Source organism: Ochotona curzoniae, unplaced genomic scaffold (genome assembly GCF_017591425.1).
Source record: "Ochotona curzoniae isolate NIBS_2020 unplaced genomic scaffold, NIBS_Ocur_1.0 contig_908, whole genome shotgun sequence".
NCBI lineage: Eukaryota > Metazoa > Chordata > Mammalia > Lagomorpha > Ochotonidae > Ochotona > Ochotona curzoniae.
In genome coordinates, this window is record NW_024466607.1 from 17,160,528 (window position 1) to 17,180,740 (window position 20,213).

General features: G+C 53.0%; 2 protein-coding genes across 3 annotated transcripts in view; one reads left to right on the top strand and one right to left on the bottom strand.

The window, feature by feature from the left end:
* Nucleotides 1-3,865, bottom strand: part of POC1A (POC1 centriolar protein A) — a 60,891-nt gene extending 57,026 nt beyond the window's left edge. The window contains exons 1-4 of one of the 2 annotated variants that reach the window (XM_040994581.1): nucleotides 3,667-3,865; nucleotides 2,746-2,830; nucleotides 627-798; nucleotides 98-277 (exon numbers count right to left, since the gene is read on the bottom strand). In XM_040994581.1, coding sequence (XP_040850515.1) covers nucleotides 98-277; nucleotides 627-798; nucleotides 2,746-2,830; nucleotides 3,667-3,684 — 455 coding nt within the window. In that variant the 5' untranslated portion in view covers nucleotides 3,685-3,865. Of the gene's footprint in view, nucleotides 1-97; nucleotides 278-626; nucleotides 799-2,745; nucleotides 3,019-3,666 lie in introns of those variants that run through there. The other variant, XM_040994580.1, reaches the window with a different exon arrangement.
* A 297-nt stretch (nucleotides 3,866-4,162) lies between these two features.
* ALAS1 (5'-aminolevulinate synthase 1) overlaps nucleotides 4,163-20,213 on the top strand; it is a 34,791-nt gene continuing 18,740 nt past the window's right edge. Inside the window, exon 1 of the mRNA XM_040994582.1 lies at nucleotides 4,163-4,728. Within this exon, the coding sequence (XP_040850516.1) occupies nucleotides 4,607-4,728 (122 nt within the window). The 5' untranslated portion in view covers nucleotides 4,163-4,606. The remainder of the gene's footprint in view (nucleotides 4,729-20,213) is intronic.

The following is a 20,213-nucleotide window of genomic DNA, read 5'->3' on the forward strand; positions in this document are numbered from 1 at the left end:
GAACTCAAGACACAGAAAGAGCAAAGCTGAAGGGGTTCCCCAGAGAGCCCCCAACTCCCAGGTTCCCCCAGCAGTCTCAGGACAGAACCAGGCTCACCTGGCACAGCGGACCCAGTTGATGTGCTGGCTCAGGGAGAACAGGAACCTCTGGCGATGAGTTGACCACACCTTGACAGTCTTGTCGTCAGAGGCCGTCACGAGAGACTGGCCATCACTGCAGAAGTGGACACTCCTCACTGTGGCCGTGTGCGCACGGAACACAGTTGAATCCCCTTTGCTGTGAAGACAGGCAACCCAGTCACAAAACCCCTCCAGGAACAAACAGGCCCATTGTCCAGTGAAGCTCTCCTTACCCTCAGGAACCCTCCCAAAGTCAACCCAGAGCAGGCACCCAAAGGAGACGCCAAGCCTCTACAGCAGGATCAGGGCACTGCTCCCCAGCCCACCCACATTCAACCAGTATCAGGCAACACGCCTCCAAGACGAGCGGGGGCTGCTCAAGGGACTCTCTCCTGACCCAGCTGAAGCCCCAGCCCCCTTGTGGCAGGGTAGATGTCCCACTGTGACCAGTCGGAAGCCAGGATAGAGGGCCTCTGATGAACCCCTCAAGGACTGCAACTACTCACACGTTGGGTACCCAGATTCGGACGGTCTTGTCACGGGAGCCTGAAGCAAGCAGGTGTCCCGAGGGGGAGAAGTTGACGCAGGTGACAGCATCCTTGTGGCCGGAGAAGCGGTAGGCCCGTGACTGGGGCTTCATGTGCCAGACCATGAGGCATGAATCCATGGAGCCACTGGCTGAGGAAAGCAGAAGACGCTTTGACTTTTGGCTTTGGCGGGGCTCAAGCCTCAACCAGGAAACTGGCGCTGCAGGGGCAGCTACAGGTCCAGCTCTATCTTGCCCAGCACCCACAGACAGGCGGCTGCCACAGGGAGCTGGTAAGCCTGTAGTCACGGTTCTCCCAGTAGCAGGCTCACACAGGACACAGACGGAAGGGGTCCCTTCACATGCCAGACCTTGGCTACAATCCAGATCTCTAGAAACCTTGGCCCCACACAGGCTTAGATGGCCTCACAGATACACGGTTTAGGGTACTTGAGACTGAGTCCCCCAAGTGCTATAGAGCCAGGCTACTCAATGAGCCTTTTAGCATGGAGAAGGCCACAAGGAGGTCCACAAAACAAACCAAAGTTACTTTCATTCCCTTAATTTGTAACTATGCAGCCTGTGGCAGGGAACCTTCACAATAGGATAAAGGGGTGAGCCTCAACTATGGGAACAGGAAAGCTGCTGTGTCAGAGACACACATGGGACCCAGCATGGTAGCTTAGTGGCTAAAGTCCTTGCCTTGTATGCACCAGGATCCCATGTGGACGCCAGTTCATATCCCAGCTGCTCAACTTCCCTTCCAGCTCCCTGCATGGCTTTGTGAGCCTGCACCCATGTGAGCGAGCCAGAAGAGGCTCTGGGCTCCTGATCAGCTCAGTTTTGGTCGTTGCAGCTGTGTGGGGAATAAATCAACAGACAGATCTTCCTTTCTATCTCTCCGCCTCTCTGTATATCTGCCTTTCCGATAACAATAAATAAATCTTAAGAAAAAAACAAAAACTCCAATGTGATCAAGCAAGAGAGGGAGCACTGAGGCAGCGAAGGAAGGTCCGGCTCAGCTTAATAGCAAGAGGCAACAGGACCCATCAGGTCTCAAGCAGGGACGGGCATTTAGGCACAGCAGGTTAAGCCACCATTTGGGATATCTGCATCCCATATGCAAGTGCCAGTTTTGAGTGCCAGTTCCTCTGCTTCCAATCTAGCTTCCTGCTAATGCATCCTGGGAGGCAGCGAAAAATGGCTCAGTACTTTGAGTGCCTAAGGTTCTGCCACCATGTGGGAGACCTCAATGGAGCCCTGGGCTCCTGGTTGCAGCCTGGCCCAGTCCTGGCTATTAGAGGCATTTGGGAAGAAAACCAACAAATACACAACTTGCTCGCTTTCTCCATTTTCCCCAACTCTGCCTTTCAAATAATTTTTTTAAATGTGACATTTTATTTGTGGTAAACCTTTTTTTTAAAAGATCTTCTTTTTTATTTTTTATTTTATTTATTTATTTATTTATTTATTTTTGCAAAGTCAGATATATACAGAGGAGGAGAGAAGGAGAGGAAGATCTTCCATCTGATGATTCACTCCCCACCAAGTGACCACAATTATAGGTACTGTGCCAATCTGAAGCCAGGAACCAGGAATTTCCTCTAGGTCTCCCACATGGGTACAGGGTCCCAAGGCTTTGGGCTGTCCTCTACTGCTTTCCCAGGCCACAAGCAGAGAGCTAAATGGGAAGTGGAGCAGACAGGACATGAACTGACGTCATATGGGATCCCAGTGCATTCAATGCGAGGACTTTAGCCACTAGGCCACCACGCTGAGCCCTCAAATAATTTTTTTAAATCTTTAAAAAAAAAAAAAAAGACTCAAGGGAAACGGCCCCTGTTTCCAAGAGATGGCTATGATATTCAAAGAAAAGCCCAAGCTCACCCTCCAGGGCTGGGGGACCCAACAGGACCCCAACCCGCCAGGAGCCTCACACTCTGGTAGGATCTAGAGGGCTGGCAGGAGGAAGCAGCAGGCAGGTGTGTCCGCAGCAGCTGCATATCCGTTGTGCTCTGCCCACTAATCCCCCAACACCAGATGTCCCAGGTAGGAGCTCAGAATCTCACTCCTGTCTGGGACAGGATGCCTCCTCTTACCCAGCTGCTTCGTGTTGAGGTTGAAGTCCACACAGGTAACTGCATCTCGGTGGCCCTTAAAATGCCTCTCCAGCGAGGGGTCCTCCTGGGGGAGAGTCAGGGACAGTGTGAGAAGTCTGGGTGAGTAAGGGGCTGCCACAAGGCAGAGATCCATCCTGCAGCAGAGATGAAGGGCTAAAACAGCTCAAGGTGTGATCCTGCAGACAGGAAACCCTAGCAAAAGATGCATTAATTCCAAATAAATGTCCAAAGTATTAAAACTATATCAAACAGGAGCCGGTGTTGTGGCAGGGCACATTAAATCCTCGCTTGCAATGCTGGCATCCTATTGCCGATCACAGGCTGATTTGCTTCCCAATCCAGCTCCTGCTAATGGGCCTCGGAAGGCAGCAGATGGTGGCCCAAATTCTTGGGTCCTTAACACCTGGGTGATCCGGTTGCTAGATTAACAGCAACCGGATGAGAAAAAGTCAAAAGCCTGCATCCTAGCCTGGGCCCTCTACTGAGTCTTCAGACTCCTAAGGGACCCCGGGCTACTACCCAGCCCATTCAAAGACTGTTTGGGCTCTGGAGGGGTATGGCCCGGCCAAGGCCATATTGCAGGTATGCCTACCCGATGAGACACGACGTGCCTTCAACAAGACCATCCAGCCACCCCACTCAGCACCGGGACCGGTCCCACATCACACAGGAGGCGGGCCTCACCCAGATGCAAACCCTGGCTCCTGGGATTCTGTTCGCCCCACAAGCCTCGCACAAGTCACCCCTCCCTCCAGCGACGCCTGCAAAGATGGTAAACTGAGGCTGCGCAAGCTGGTCCTGGAACCCGGAGCCTCTCTCGCAGCTGTCCCTTCGTCCGACTAGGTGTCCATCGGCCGAGAGTGGAGACTAAGGACCTGGCGGCCGCTGGCTAGGACTTACCAGGCTGGGCGCGGCCATGGCACGGCCGGCAGCGCCGCCGCCGCCCGAGAAGCCGCAGCCAGAAGCCGAGGCCGTTGCAGCCGGTTCAGTTTCCGCGCCCCTAACCGCCGCCAATAGCAACGCGGGGCGCGACGCTGCGCCCCGCCCACCGCAGTTAAAGGGGAAGCCCCTGGGTAGTTTGACCCTCTGCCGGAGCAAGAGCTGTAATATCGGAGCCCCGGCTCCGCGCCCAGCTAGACCAGACCAGGGCACCTCCAGACGCTGCCACGAAAGGCCTCTCTCCGCCGCCACCCGTTCCTCTTGAGAAATTAAAAAAGCCCAGGATGAGGGGCTCTCCCTACCGGCCCTCACCCGGTGACGTAAGGGAGAGCGCGGCCTTCTGGGAAGTGTAGTTCCAAACCGCCCCACACACTCGAGCGTGGAGAATGGTGAAAACACATTTCCCGAGATGCCTCGGGAGGGCGAGTGGCGTTGGCTACTCCCGGCGCGGGCCCAAGAATCCCGGAAGCGGACGACGAATGTGTGCCTGTATCTGTGTTGCTTTAAAACACCTGATTCGCTGCTGGGTTTTTGCTGGAGACCCGCTTGAGAGCCAGTGACTCACTCCTGTGGAACACTAAAGGGTTCGCTCCTCCGAACGCACTTCAGACTCAGATCGATTTGAAAGAATGCGAGTCGCTAAAAATCGCGACAACGGAGTTAGCTGTGTGTGCGTGTCCGGCGCTTTGAGCTGCCTTCACGCCGAGACACTACTAGAAGTTATACTTGTGAAAGCGAGGCCATTTGGGACTCTCCTTAGGTTGTTCCTGGTTCTTTCCTTCTGCCTCACTAGTGCAGCTGGTTCGAACCGGATGTTTTGCAAGATTCAGGAACTTTCTTTGTCATCTCTCCAACTTGTCGGACTCCAGCCCTAATTAGGATCTGGCCACGCTCTGAAGTTATGGCCTCCCGAAACGTGAGACTCTGTGTCCCTGGGTCTGAAATCCACAGTAAGTTCCATAAGTCCAGAAACCAGTTAGAAGAAAGGAACTGGCACTCCGACCTGGAACGCCCCAAGACCAGGTACAGGAAAGGGGATATGTTTAATCCCTTCTCCTCTGGGACTTAGTATAGAGCTCGTTCCTTTGTGTTAGAAACGTTTGGGCCAAAACCAGAAAATTTAAAAAAAAGAAAGAAAGAAAGAAAGAAAGAAAGAAACGGTTGGGCTAATTTAGACACCAAAAATCTTGAAGCAAATTGTTCAGGCTGAAGTTTGAATAGTGTTCCAAGGACAATTTTCAAAACTTTCCACTAACGTTCACATTTTACTGGGTTATTTTCTTGCCTGCCAGGCACACATTGGAGGTGAGAGTGGGCATTGAATAGATGATGGGCCCTTACTGTGGTGTAGTATGTTAAGCTACCGCCTATGGTGCTGGTTTCCCATGTGGGCTCTGGTTCATGTCCTGACTGTTCCACTTCCCATCCAGCTCCCTGCTAATGAGCTTGGAAAAGCAGCAGAGGATGGCTCAAGTGTTCAGGTGCCTGTCACCATCTAGGAGACCTGGATGGAGTTCCTGGCTCCAGGTTTCACCCTGGCTCAAACTTGGCTGTGGTTATTTGGGGAATGAGTCAGCACATGGAAAGGATCCCTCTTCTCTCTCCCCGCCTCCCTCCCACCCCCCTTCTCTTTGTGTTCCTTTCCTTTCAGGTATCTTTTTACTTTAAAAAAAAAAAAAAAAAAGAATGCATAACAGCAGAAAACCCTGTCTTTTGTTGTTGTCAGGTGGTTTTAGTTTATTGGATACCCTGGCCTATAGAAAACTGAGTTTAGAGAAACTTCTTCCATAATATGCTTTTCTTTTTTTTTTTTTTAAGACTTATTTGATTTTTATTGGAAAATCAGATATGTAGAGGGGAGAAGAGACAGAGGAAGATCTTCCATCCAATGATTCACTCCCCAAATGACCCAAATGGCTGGTGTTGTGCCAATCCGAAACTGGGAGCCAGGAACTTCCTCTAGGTCTCCCACGCGGGTGCAATGCAGGGTCCCAAGGCTTTGGGCCTTCCGCCACTGCTTTCCCAGGCCACAAGCAGGGAGCTGGATGGGAAGTGGAGCTGCTGGGATTAGAACTGGCGCCCATTTAGGATCCCAGAGTGTTCAAGGCGAGGACTTTAGCTGCTAGGCCACCACACCGGGCCCCATATGATATGCTTTTCACAAGTCAAGTTTGTGACAAGGAAAGGGAGGTTTTGCTCATGCTCCCAAGTCTGCCCAGACCCCACTGGCTGGCTTCTGTCCCTGTTTGCCACACAGGAGATGCCATTCTCCTTACTTGTTTTTTGTTTTTGTTTTTTCATCACAGATGTCAACTCTCAGCCCAGCACAATACCTTAGTGACTAAATCCTTGCTGGGATCCCATAAAGTTTCCTATCACGTCCCGGCTGCCCCACTTCCTATCCAGGTCCATGCTTGTGGCCTGGGAAAGCAGTCAAGGACAGCCCAAAGCATTGGAACCCTGCACCCATGTGGGAGACCCAGAAAGTCCTGGATCCTGGCTTCGGATCAACTCAGCTCTCGCCATTGTGACCACTTAGGGAGTGAACCAGCAGATGGAGGATCTTTCTATCTCCTCTCAATATATCTGCCTTTCCAATAAAAATAAATAAATATATGTATATTTTTAAATGTCAACTCTGCCACCACGGCCCAGATGACCCAGAACCTGCTGCTAGCCCAGGCAGCCTAGCCATAATCCGTGCCTTCCCTGCTTGCCTGGGCAGGCCCCCTGCCCTGTGCCATTTTCATTCTATTGGTTTCCAGCTCTGCCTGTAAAGTTTAGTGTTGGAAGAACTGTAGTCAGGAAGCTAGAGAGAAACTTGGTTCCAAACTTCCCCATGGCAGGAGGTCCCTGTCCCAGCACGGAAGTCCACAGGCAAGTCCCCCTGCAAGAGTCCCTCCTCTTGCCACCACTTTCCCACCCACTGCCCAAAGCTATTCCTGGGTGGGACAGAAAGGGGAGGGAAAGACAGGGGTCACACCCACCAGCCTGCCCCTGGAAATCCCCATGAATTTCACCAGTCAGCCAGCCTTGTACCTGCCATTGGACAGCTCAGGACTTTCCAGGGTCAGGCAGGTCTGCAGATGTGTGTAAGCCCTGCCCCTTGCCACCTCCAAACCCAGGTGAGCTAGCAGGAGGGACCCGCCTCTTGCAACCTCCATGCTCTCAATCATAAAGCAGTCCCAATAATATGCCTACCACAATGGGGGAGGGAAGGTGCCGTGAGTTTTTAATTCACGCCAGAGCCTGAAGTTGAGCTGTCACTTACTCAGAAAGCATGTGACTTCTTGCATCCTCTGGCCCAGCCATCTGCTTAGCACCTCTCTCTGCCCACTCCACCCAGCTTGCTTTCTCTGCCCAGCCAGCCTTGCCTCCTCGCTGTTACCAGCCACACTCCCATCTCAGGACTGCTGCACTGGCTGTTAGGCCAGTGTCCACGTAACTTGATGTATCACTTCCTTCCAACAGGACTGGGTACTTATGTCACCTCCTCTGTAACTTTCCCTAACCCCCACCCCTTTAAAAATGTCACCCACCCCTCCCCCTCTGTTTCTCCACTGACTTATTACTATCGGACGTGTAGGAGTTGTCCCCAAGAGAAGCTCCTGGGAACAGACAGGACTGTACTCCTGCCCCCAGCAGGGACTCAGGGTGGTGGTACCATAAATATTTGCTGAATAATTACCGAATAGCCGTCCATCGTACATGGTGTTTGGGTCTGTGATGGGCAGAGCTGGCTCTCAGCTGGAGTGGTGGGGGTGGGGTGAGGGTGATTAGGGAAAGCTGTTTATAAGGGAGCAAGGACATGTGAGCCTTGAAGCATGAATGGGGCCCAGACATAGACAGGAGAGAGAAGGAATAGCAACTTGGATACAGGGAACAGCCTGGGCCAAGGTCTAGTTCAGGACTGAATTCAAGAACTCAGAGTGTCTTAGGCACAGGGCAAAAATGGTAGGATGAGGGGAAGGCCAGATTGTTCTACCCCTAATGAGGACTGATCTCAAAGTAGCCCAGTGGCCCCTCCTGGGGCTGGGAGACATCAGAAGAGATCTCGGGCCTATGCACCAGGCTCCCCTCTAGGGTGGGAGTGACTCCCTCTCCAGGGAGTCTTCCAGCAATTCTTGGTCTTGCTGGTACCCACAGTGGGTGTGGCATACCCACATGTCAGCCTCTTCTAAGTGCAGATCACACCCAGGGTGAGGAGCGCTCCACGGAGATGTGAACACACAGCCTCAGCCAGCCCTGCCCCTCTGCTGGACAGCGATGGACACTCTGGTGAAAGGCCCATGCTCGTGGGGACATTGGGAACTCCCTCTGGCTAAGCATCTAGCACAGGCCTGTCTTTCCACCTGCCAGACAGTACTGGTGTAATGGGAGCTGGGAGCTGCCATGCAGTGCCTGGGAAATAGGGGTTTCAGTGGGCCCCAGAACCCTAGGACAAGTTTCCTTAAAGTATGAGGACAGAGCAGACATGAAGGGCCAGGGAGCACCCCATCGCACAAGGCCTCAGCTCCAGGCTGAGCACCCTCCCACCCTGGTAATACAGCACACAGAGCTTCAGGGCAGCCATCCTCAGCCCCAGGTGCAGTTTGGAACCTCTGCAGGTGAAGGCTGAGTGGCAGGGCTCTAAGACACTTCTCAGCCAAGTGTAATCGGCTACTGGGGCTGAAAACTATGGCTCCGGCCCAACATTTACAGAGCGTTTTTACCATGGTGGAAACAGTTTATTGGCACTGTCTGCTGTGGTCACTGTGATCACAGCAAGTGTAGGGTAGATTCTACAATTCATTACATTTACATGTAAATGGCTACATGCGTCCAGCAGCTGCTGTATTGGCTTGTCCAGTCCCAAGTTGGACTGGCTCTGTGACCTTGGTGCTTGGTCTCCTGGTGAGGACATGGGGTACAGATGGGGACATGGTGTCCTGTCAGTGGTAGCTGTGGCTGCTCTTTCCCCTGTGCCAGCTGCCTAGCTTAAGTGTGTGTATGTCAGGATAGTGGAGATGCTAGTCTAACTCCAAGGGCCTGTGTGGGTGGTCAGGAAGCCATTCAGTTCCTCCAGTGTGTGTGTGCCCTGGAGCTGTGTGCCTGTTCTTGGAACTCTAGGCATGTGCGTGGCTCAACAGAGGAGGTAGGTACTTGCCCCAGGGAAGCAAGGAAATCCAGGCCTCCAAGCAAGTGGGGCTCAGTAGTGTTCACTCTGGGTTCCCAGCCCAGTACCACGCTGTCCCTCTGTTGGCAGGGCAGAGTCATCTGGGGATAGGAAGAGAAAGCATGTTGGCCACTAGAAGGGAAATGGGAAGTGGAAGAGCCTCCTGGTTTCCTGCACTGTGACAGACAGTCGGGGGAGCGGGGGCAGGGCTCCTGTCCCCTGATCCTTCGTGGCTGTACCCTCTAAGCCCAGCTACAAAGAGCAGAGAGGCTCGCCCAGGTGACAGAGACTTCCGTGTAATGAGTCATTCCTTGCTCCTGGGCCACAGCATTGGGCCACAGGAGCTGGCAGGGCAAGGCCAAACCTAGTTCCAGATAGAAGGGAACCAAACTGGAGGAGGAAAAAGTGGTGGAGAGATTGAGGGGGGTGGTGATTGCACCTGTGAGTCTCGCTGGTCCTGGGCTCCCTCACTCTATAGCCATCAATGGCTCCTCTTGCCCACTAGCTCTGGCCTTGCTGCCCCTGTGGTCTGGTCTTACTTGCCCATCTCATTAAGACCACCTCATGGGGCCTGGCGCAGTAGCCTAGCAGCTAAAGTCCTCACCTTGCACTCACCAGGATCCCATATGCGCGATGGTTCTAATCCCGGCAACCCCACTTCCCATCAAGCCCCCTGCTTGTGGCCTGGAGAGTAGTTGAGAACAGCCCAAATCCTTGGGCCCCTGCACCTGCGTGGGAGACCTGGAAGAGGTTCCTGGCTCCTGACTTCAGACTGATACAGCTCCAGCTATCGTGGCCACTGTGGGAGTGAATTATCAGACAGAAGATCTTGCTCTCTCTGCTCCTCTCTGTATATCTGACTTGTCAATAAAAATAAATAAACCTTTAAAAAGAAAAAGACCAACTCATGAACCAGACCTATCTGCCCTTCTTCCTGGTTTGTGCTGTAGTTCCAGCACCTGGAGTCTGATGTGTACAGACCCCACGAGAGACATCTCGTTCCCTATCTAACCTTTGTCCAAATGCCCTCCTAGTCTGTGTGAACAAGGAGTGGCTACCTCCCCCTCTGGACCCCACAGAGCTCAAGCTGCTCTGGTGGTCTCAGGCCAGAATCCCCTCCCATAGTTCCTTGGGGCCAGGTCTTACTTCAGCTGAGGCACTTCCGCAGGGAGGTTTCTCTGACTTCATTCAGGTTCCCTCCTGGATCTACAGAATGGGTGGGGTGTGCACCCAGCCGGCTGTGCCTGTGTCAGCCTGTGTGGCTGCACCCTTAGGGGCACTACTGTGTGTGCACGTCAGGCATCGCTGTGTCTTTGTGTCTGTGCTATGCTCCTGTGTGCAAGCCTGTTTGTACCTGGGTCTGAGGGTGTCTGGATGTGCACCCTTGGATCTGTAAAGTGGTGGCAGGTGTATGTGTCCATAAGAAGCTCTGTGCAGGTGCCCAGGGCCTGCATGTCTTAGTTTTGATTCCTCCAGAAGCCAATCCTGAAAACAACTTCAACAGGCACTCTTTTATTGGGGGGCAGTTTTGAGCAACGCCAGGAAGACAGGGAAGAAAAAGCAGCCACGATGAAGGGTTATCTGGTGGCTTACCTCACAGGGGGCTAGGTCCACTACTGATGTTCAGGGCAGTAAAAATGGCTCAGATACCTGGGCTGGGGTTGAGTTCTTGGTTCCTAGCTCTGGCCTGGCTCAGCTCTGGCTGCTCCAGCTGTTTAGGAAGTGACCCAACTGGTAGAAAATCTCTTTCCCTTCCTCCCTCCCTTCATCCCTGTTTCTCCCATTCTGTGTCTGCCTTTCAAATAAAAACATAAATATATCTTCTCTTTAAAAATGGCAAGTAGGGGCCCGGCACAGTGGCCTAGTGGCTAAGGTCCTCGCCTTGAACGCGTTTGGATCCCATATGGGCGCCAGTTCTAATCCTGGCAGCCCCACTTCCCATCCAGCTCCCTGCTTGTGGCCTGGGAAAGCAGTTGAGGACAGCCCAAAGACTTGGGACCCTGCGCCCGTGTGGGAGACCCAGAAGAGCTCCGGGCTCCTGGCTGCAGATCAGCACAGCACCAGCTGTTGCAGTCACTTGGAGAGTGAACCATCAGATGGAGGATCTTCCTTTCTGTCTCTCCTCCTCTCTGTATATCTGACTTTGCAATAAAAATAAATAAAATCTTTAAAAAAATGGCAAGTAAAAGGAACTGGCCTAAGCTTCAGCCCCAGCTGTCCCACCATGTATCCATGCTTTGGGAACATGCTGGGGTCCCCTGCCATGCTGCCTGGGCCCAGGATTCTAGAAAGGTCAGCCTGACATCAAGCACATTCTGGTCTTGCCCTCCTTTCTGCCCTGGACCAGGCTGACCAGGCGTATGCCAAATGTAGCCACGCACCTACTCTGGGCAGTTCAACACTTGACCTTGGACTAGGCATCAAAATCTAGTGTGGGTCCATGAGCAGGGAAGGCCTGACTGTGTGGGAGACACAGAGCCTGCTCTGCTGATCCTTGCTCTCCACAGGCTGTAGCTGGGGAAGGAAGGGCAATGCAACCTCTACCCTATAGGCAGTAGGGAGTGAAGGCAACTGGGGGTGTCAGGAGAGGCTCCGCCAGCTCCCCTTTAGGGGATGCCCTACAGTAAGGGCCAGTGGCCAAGCTGCTGGAGGTTTTGAAGACAGACAGAAGTTGGCAGATTGTACAAAACTGTCTGTGACAGGTGACTAGCCAGAGGCTGGAGGGGGTGCGTACCTGGTATTTTTCCTCTTAAGGGATGGTTACTGTCTTGGTCAGGTTTAAGTTCAGGAACTTTGGGACATGGCTGAAGGGGGCCCTAGGGAACAAGGGGGAGCCAGCAGGTCTTAGTGACAGAGTCTGTTGGCCACTGGACAATGAGGAGTTGTAAGGGAAAGTGGAGGGAGTGTGGGAAATGAACTAAGGAAGGTGCCCAGGGCAGCAGAGACCATGCTAAGGAGCTAGGGTAAGACGGACTGGGAGCAGGGAGTCTGAAGGACTTGAGGAGGCATTCTGGTAAAAGCCCAGGTAGGGAGGGGGATGTGTGCACAGGGACATAGTTAGGACACTTGGGAAGCACCACACTATGGGGGCCAAAATTCCCAAAAAGAAAGAGTGGAATCCCAGTTAACACTCAGTACAGAGTAGCATAAAATGTTAGGACAGGTGGGGAGTTGTGGGCAGTGTGATGGACTGGCCTGCATGTTCCACATCCACACCTGTGCCTTGGGGGTGTTCTCTGGCAGAAACACATGGCTTGGGAAGCAAAGCCCCCTCCCCTGACATAGTCACAACCCAGAAGGGCAGGGACAGCTGGCTCGGGAGGCTCAGCCCACCTGCCCAACCAAGAGGGGCTCAGCACATCCTGGCAGTGGCCTGCCAAAATCAAAGCACAGAATCGTCAGAAACTGCCTTGGACTTCTTGTGCAAGGCCACCACTGACATCACATGCAAATTCACACAGTCCCTGAAGCCTAAGGTTGCTCATGTCCTTGGCCTTGGCACCAGGGAGAGGGCCATGGGCTTCAGCCAGCACTGCCATGGTAAAGGAAGACTCAGGATACAGAGGCTTACAGGACCCACTCCCCCAAAAGGAGCTAATCTCAGAGTGGATCTGTGTTCCTCCACCCCTCCCCAGTATGTCCATGTTTCTAGGGGGGTTCACACAGCCCCAAATTGAACCTGCCCCACTCTGCCCAATTTGCCCATGGGTGTTACCCCCAGCCCAGGCCAGAAAGGTGAAGCGAGATGGACTGTCCTGACCCTTGTTTGTGCCCAGCACAGAAGCTTTGGATCCTGCCGCAGGACACACTGAGAACTCTTTGGGGTCACCGTTGGCAGCTGAGTTCATGCCAACTGCAATGACCTCTGGGCACCACATCAGGAACATGCAGTGCTCTGCTTAGGCCTCAAAGATAAGGCTGGTGGAGCCAGTGACCCAGCCCGCAGCACTGCCCAAAGGGCCACTCCCCAGTGCCCTGGCCTGGACACCTCCCTCCCTGCAGCCTCCCTGGAGCACCACACTCAGAATAGGAACTTCCTCTTGGCTTCCTCCTATGTCAGGATCCTGGTGGCTCTGGCCTGAAGGAGCCCTGCACCCCTCAACTCCCCGCCTGTGACAATACCCCAAATATACACACACACCCAGGAGTGAAGCCCTGGCCTCATGGAGTTGGCAGATGCCAAGAAGGCACTCCAAATTTATGTTCACAACTGTAGAGGGAGGCTGGTGGCTGGCAGGACAGGGGCTGGTGGTGCAAAGACTTCTTGGGAAGGCAAGGGTCCAAGGCTTGGGTAGAGACACAGCTGCAAGGGTCTGTGTTGGAGACTACCTAGATGGAGGGTTAGCCAGGCAGGTGCCTCTGGCACACACCTGGGAAGACTTGGCTGCTATTTTGAGGAAGACGGAGCTTTGGGGGGTAGGGAGAGGTGGTGCTTGCTGCTGTGCATCCCATGCAGTTCGGCTTTGAAAGCACTCCAGCATTCCCAGGCCAGAGCAGTCATTTTTCCATAGGTGACCCCAGATGGTAACCCTGGAAACCCTGCATGAACCCAACTCCTTGGGCTCTGCTTAACTAGCAACCTTGGGCTGGGTCACAGAGATCTGTGTGGGAAGGAAACCTCCCTGGGGGTGCCACAGTGGCCGGCCACCATGACTAGGACTTTGAACACTCCAACCCTCACCTTCCCCACACAGTAGACAGCTGTGACACAGGCTGCTGGCCCCCTCACACACATTGTGAAACACTTTGAATTCACAGGGCCTGTGAAAGATTCTGCCAAAATCCACAAAAAGAAGCCACTTCATCTTTGTCCAGGCCAGGAGGATGACATTGTGTACTTTGTTATTGACCTGACTGACAGTGGATGGTTTACTTTCAGAGAGTATGTCACGTGAGATTGCTGTTTCTGGTGCATTGCGGATTCTTTTTTTTTTTTTTTTGTAAGGTTTATTTTACTTTTATTACAAAGTCAGATATACAGAGAGGAGAAGAGACAGAGAGGAAGATCTTCCATCTGATGATTCACTCCCACAGTGGCTGCAACAGCCAGAGCTAAGTCAAGCCAAAGTCAAGAGCCAGGAGCTTCTTCTGTGGGTTCAGGGTCCCAAGGCTTTGAGCCATCCTCTGTTGCCTTTCCAGGCACAATCAGGGAGCTGGATGGGAAGTTGGGTACTGGGATTAGAACCAGCATCCATATGGGATCGCGGTGTGTGCAAGGCAAGGACTTTAGCTGCTAAGCTACCACGTTGGTTCTTTTCTCTGGGCACCTACACTACACCTGGCATTAAGTGACCCTGGAAGCTCTGGTCTTTTTGTGGCAGGAATCTCCTAATGGGGCCCTTATTTGACTTAGGTGATTTACAAACCCCTTGACTTTGCTGCAGTTTCTGGCGGGGCACTGACCCCCTTTGCTGTCCTCCAAGGGGAGGCCTGGAACAAGCAGGGGAGAGAGCAGGGCCCAAGTGTCATGGACTTCCTGGAATAACAGTCACCTCTGGTGTTTGGAGTTAGGGTCCTGCTGGAACCTTAGGCTGTGTTGCAGATTTTTTGCCCCAGAACCACCCTCAAGGCAGAGATAAGGAGCTGCTTACAGAAGGCGTGGGTTGCAACCCTGAGGTCAGTCCAGCAGAACTAAACTGTGCTCAAACTGGAAGTCATACCTGTGGCCTTGCAGACCTGCTTGGGGGTCCCCTTTGAGGCATGGGAGATTGTCAGGCTCTCCTTTGCTCCCAAGGAAAGTTCCCTTGGACCGCCAATGATTAGTGAGAGGAATCTGGCCACAGCGTTCCAGTCAAGACTCAGGAACCACATGGCCTAGGAAGTGCTGGAGGGGTCACAGAATTACAGCTGTGCCCATGTGAGAGGAAAGGCTGGGAATCCCCAAGGTCATGCACTCATGAACAGGTGGAAAAGCCAGCTTTTTCAGAAAGGAAAAAGGAGATTATGATCTCACAACTGTATCACAGCGGCCCCAGGGCCCTTCTCTGGTCAGTCTCTGGGCAGTTGAGTCCTTCTGTGAGAATGGGGGGTCTACAAGGTTACTGGGCCAGCTAGATCACGAAGGAGGAGATGGCAGACAGAGTGACAGTCAGGTTCAAGATAGCCCTAACTCTACCAGGGGTGCAGGTGGGGGAAGGGTGGTGATGTCACATCCTGGGAGCAAGGCCATACTTGGGCAGGGGTAGCTGGCATGGTAGAGGTGCGGGTGAAGCATCAAGCCCTGTGGCCCTGCACAGCTCAGCTGTGTGGGGGACACTGTGTGTGATGATGTGCTGGCCAAGCTTACTAGGGCTGTCCTTGTATGTCTCCTGGAACAATGGGATTCTGCAACTTCCTGTGACTCCCTGTTGGGCCTCTGAACAGAGTGGCCAGGTGTGTGGCTATGTGTGTGAGGCCATTTGTGACTCTGGACACCCACAGGCCCAGCACCATGCATGCATTTGCAGAAGATCCTGCATATGAGCCTATGACTGTGACCAGCACACTACCAAGACCCTGTGAACTTCCAGACTTGACTGTCACTTCAGAGTGCCCAGTGGTTTTCTGTCCACTAACACACACAACATCAATAGGTCAGGCCCAGAATCAAAGGGGAGAGGTGCTGAAGAGGACAGCATGGACTCCAGTGGCTGCCCATGGCCTTCATGTCCAGCACTGGCCGTGTGGTGCCAGGGTGTTGGCACTTACAGATCTCTCTAGGACAGGCTCCCAAAGATGGCCAAGTATGTGGTACCCAATGAACGGCCTTACTCAAGACATCCCACCCTTCTTGGGCTCTCTGCTGGCCAGCTGTGTGCGTCCATCTTTCCACACCTGCACTCCTTTCTGACACAGCCTGCCCACAAACAGCCACATCTCTAGGGCCCAAGGACCCTCCCACCCACAGACACTTGTCTGCACTGTCCACAATATTTGTCCACTCCACATCATTCATTGATTCAGATGCACCTGGGGGGCAGCAGCCCTGCTTGCTGACCTCCTCCAACCCCTGCAAGCCACAGTGCTGAAGGCACAGTTTCAGCAGGTCTCCTTGTGGGTGACTCAGCAAAGAGGAACCTGGGGTTAAGTGTGTAGGTGGCCGTTAGACAGAGGGAAACCCTGAGCAATGTCATAATCAGGTCACCACTAGGCTGTCTGGGCTCTAGGGGCCAGATGGGCTCTAGGGGTTGGGTAAATGCCACGGCTGCTCTTCCCTGCCCAACCCCTGCGAGGCCCCCCTAGGGAGGGAGGATGAGACCTTCTGGCTCCTTCCTACTCCCTGCATCCCTCCCTGGGTCCTTCAGGGACCACCTCCCAAGGGCCACCCCTCTCCACCCCTACCCCCAGCTTTTTCCTCTGCCTTCCTGCTCAGCCATGGAAAGAAATGGATATATGGCCAGCTGCTTGATGCTGGGCTCTCACGGGAACAAGCAGATCAAATATAGCACAGTGCTGCCTCCCCAAGCCAGGCTAGCTGCTGGCCAGCTCCACCATCCTCTCCACCTGGCTGCTGCCTTTTCCTCCTTCAGGACCTGCCCTGATTGTCCTCTCCACTCCTAACCCCCCGCCAGGGCAGTGGCTCAGTTCCCATGTGCACTCTCACAAGATCACAAACCTAGATAAATATGTGCTAGCTGTCTGCCCCCCTGGATGGGCACTCTTGGGAGCAGGCACTGTAGCCACCTGTTCACAGCAGCCACCCCAGGGTCTGGATAATTGCCAGCCCATCAGTTAGGTGCACTGTAAGTATTTGTTGGACACAGGAACCTACCCACCCACTTCCTGAAAGCTGCCCTTCCTGAAAGCCACAACTAGGAGAGCTGAGGACACTCACAAGAACACCTGCCGTTCAATAGGAGAGGGGAAAATAATTAAGTTGGAATAATACATTTTGACCTTTGACCTAATTGTTTTGTTTCTAAATATTCCAGAGAATTCCCCGTCTCATGAGGAGGCACATCCAGGTAGGATTATGGAACTAGTGGAAGCCACCAAAAGTTTGAGGGGATCGGCAATCAAAGAGTGTCATACAAAGCAGAGTGCTACACTGCTGTGACAAGGGTGGGTATGCCCTAGTAACGCAGGGAGCCCCTGCAAACTACAGGATTGAGTGCAAAAATCAAGACACAGATCAAGAGAAGCCTTTTTTTAAAAAAAAAAAATATTTATTTTATTTTTTATTGGAAAGAGGATATACAGAGAGGAGAGACAGATAGGAAGATCTTCCATCTGATGATTCACTCTCCAAGCGCCTGCAACGGCTGGAGCTGAGCCAATCTGAAGCCAGGAGCCTCTTCCAGGCCTCAGAAGAGGGTGCAGGGTCCCAAAGCTTTGGGCCATCCTTGGCTGCTCTCCCGGGCCACAGGCAGGGAGCTGGATGGGAAGCGGGGCCGCTGGGATTAGAACCGGCGCCCATATGGGATCCCGGGCATGCAAGGCGAGGACCTTAACCACTGTGCCATCGTGCCAGGCCCAAGAGAAGCCTTTTTTAATGAGTACAAAGCTGGACATATAGGTGATCAATCTAACTGCTGAGTGAAGTAAGGTCTTTCTGGAAGGATCTGCCTCTGTCTACACAGCCTGCCTTGGCCACATACTCTACCTACTTCCCTGGCTTTCCTGGCTCCAACCTCCCTTCTTGGTCCTCTGCTTTGCCTCATTTATATCTAGGGAAAAGCCTGGGTGAGAAGAATCTCTTTGCCTGTCATACTACTTGAATTTTTGCCATGTTCAAATATTATCAATTCAGATAAATGTTTGTGTTATTAAAACACAGAGGTGTGGCATTGTGGCACAAGGGAGTAATGTCATTGCCTGTGACACTGCTACTGATTTGTCTCCTGCTAATGCACGTGGGAGGTAGAGAAGGTATCCCAAGTACCAGGGTGAAGCTCCTGGTCCCTGGCTTCCACCTGGCCCAGCCCTGGCTGCTATTGTGGTCATTTGGGAAGTGAATCAACAGATAGAAGAGCTCTTCCTGTGTCACTGCCTCTGTCTGCTTCTCTTTCAAATAAATCTTAAAAATAATAAAGAATTTAAAGTATATCATTTCTCTAAAAAAAAAAAATGGAAAGAAGGCCTGGTAGGGGTGACAAAGATAGAGCTGAGTTGTACTTACCCCTCCTCCTGGACTTCCAGGCTGCCTCTGCTCTCAACCGTCTAGACCCTGAGGCCTCTACATAGTTACCCTGCACTTCAAAGGGCTGTGATTTCTAAGTTCACAGGCAGGCAGGGAGAGAGAGGGGCCATCACATGGGGTCACTCCTCAGAGCTAACGAGTGCTGCTTGGACACAACCCTGCAAGTGTTGCACAAGAACCATGAGGCCCCAACAGTGACTCTGGTCTCACCTCCTCCAGCAGTCTGAAGGTCTGGTTTCAACCCAGAGGGAACTCCAGAGAGAGGGCACCACCTCGGGTCTTGCGATATGATGGAGGTGTGGCTGTGGGAAGGCAGGCCGGTTCAAACCCCAACTCAAGATCTAGAACAACAGACAAGTCCCTCTTCCAGGCCTCAGTGCTGTTGTGGGTAGCCACAGCCAGGCCACTGCACACTGGGTCCAGGCAACACTGGTCATGCCCAGCATACAAGCAACATCTCACTGAATCAGAGAGATTCAGTCACAGGCCATGCTGTGCCACAGTGGTTGAAGCCACCACTTGCAAAGCCAGCATTTCATACTAGAGTACTGGTTCAAGGCTTAGCTGCTTTGCTTTTAGTCCAGCTCCTTGCTCATGCACCTGCCAGGCAGCAGAAGATGACCCAAGTGCTTGGGCACTTACACCCATATGAGCCATCCGGAGGATATTCCCGGCTCCTGGCTTCCACCTGGCCCAGCACTAGCTATTGAAAGCATTTGGGGGAGTGAACCAGCACATGGAAGATCTCTATTTCTGTATCCCTCTATATTCCTCTGCCTTTAAAAGAAAATAAATATACAGACTTCAGAATGCCGAGATGAAACTCAGTAAGGCAGTAGTTGGTCTTCACCACTGCTATAAACACTGAGGAGGGCAGGGTGGGCACTAAAAGAGTAGGCAGGGAGGAATAGGTCCTGCTCCCAGCCCTTAGAGCTGAGTTCTAGGGTACAGGGCTGAAAACCCTTTCCTCCTCCCAGAGTCCCCCAAGGAGGGAAAAGAAGGTACAGAGGAGAGGCCTAGCCTGGCTGTGCACTCTGACACTCTCTAGTCAGGCAGAGTCAGGGACCCAGGCACAGGGGACTGAGACACAGCAGCATCACTGCGGTGTTGGGTCTGGCAAGAGGCCTGCCTCTTGAGATCATGGCCGCCTGCCCAGAGGTTCCTGGAAGTAGGTGCTTTCTCTTGTGACCTGGCTGGTCAGCCACTGGATCGAAGGACTGGCCAGATTCCTTGGTTGGTGCTCCCATCTGCTTGCCTGAACTAGACCTGTCACCTGGAGTAGGGAGACACCCCACTGAGACCCCACAGAAACACTGGAGGCAGCAGCCCCAGCTCTGGGATGCAGCACTGGACCAGAAGGCAGAGGCCAGCAGTTACTACTGCTCCCCACTTGGGCAAATGATTCAACTGCTCTGAGCCTCTGTCCTGTACATGGGCTAACAATGTCTCTGACCTGTGGTGGCTGCCTGGATGGGAACCTGCACTTGTGCATGTAATCACACATCAGAGCTGCCCAGCTGCCACCCTTGCCAATCGTGTTGCCATCATTCAGCCTTTTGATTGACCCTGCCCACTCTGTACCACTGTGAACATAGCTCCCTCCCTCCCCAGCCCGTCTGGCCCTTGGTCCAGCTCCCCCACATCTGGGAAGAAAGGATGCTGAGTTGGCTTTTAAACATGTGTGCGGTCAGAGAGGACCCAACCCCTACCTTGGCACTGTTGTTGGTAGAGACATTTTGTTTACACAATCTGCCTCTGTCTACACAGCCTGCCTTGGCCACATACTCTACTCTACCTACTTCCCTGGCTTTCCTGGCTCCAACCTCCCTTCTTGGTCCTCTGCTTTGCCTTCACTGGGGTGTGGGACCCACAGCCCTGGCTGCTCTATTCCTGGTAGATCTTGACCATATGTCCAAACTCTGATATCAGAATCCACTCCCTCCCCTTCCTGTGGTTCTCTATGTCAGCACCCTTGCCCTTGCTGGCCACAGCCCCTAACAGCTCCATTCCTTATGTCTGTCCCCTATGCTGGGGATCCAGCATCTGGCAGGAAGCAGACATAGAACCTGCTCCTGTCACCTACCTCTGTGCCATCCTTTGAAAGGGCCCTGCTCTGACAAAAAGCTAGGGAAGCCCACCTTGGGTCTAGACATCTTACAGCTGGCTAAGTCTGTCCTTCATTCTTCACCCCACCCTCTGCCAGACATTCCTCCCAATGCCTGAGTCCATGTGTGG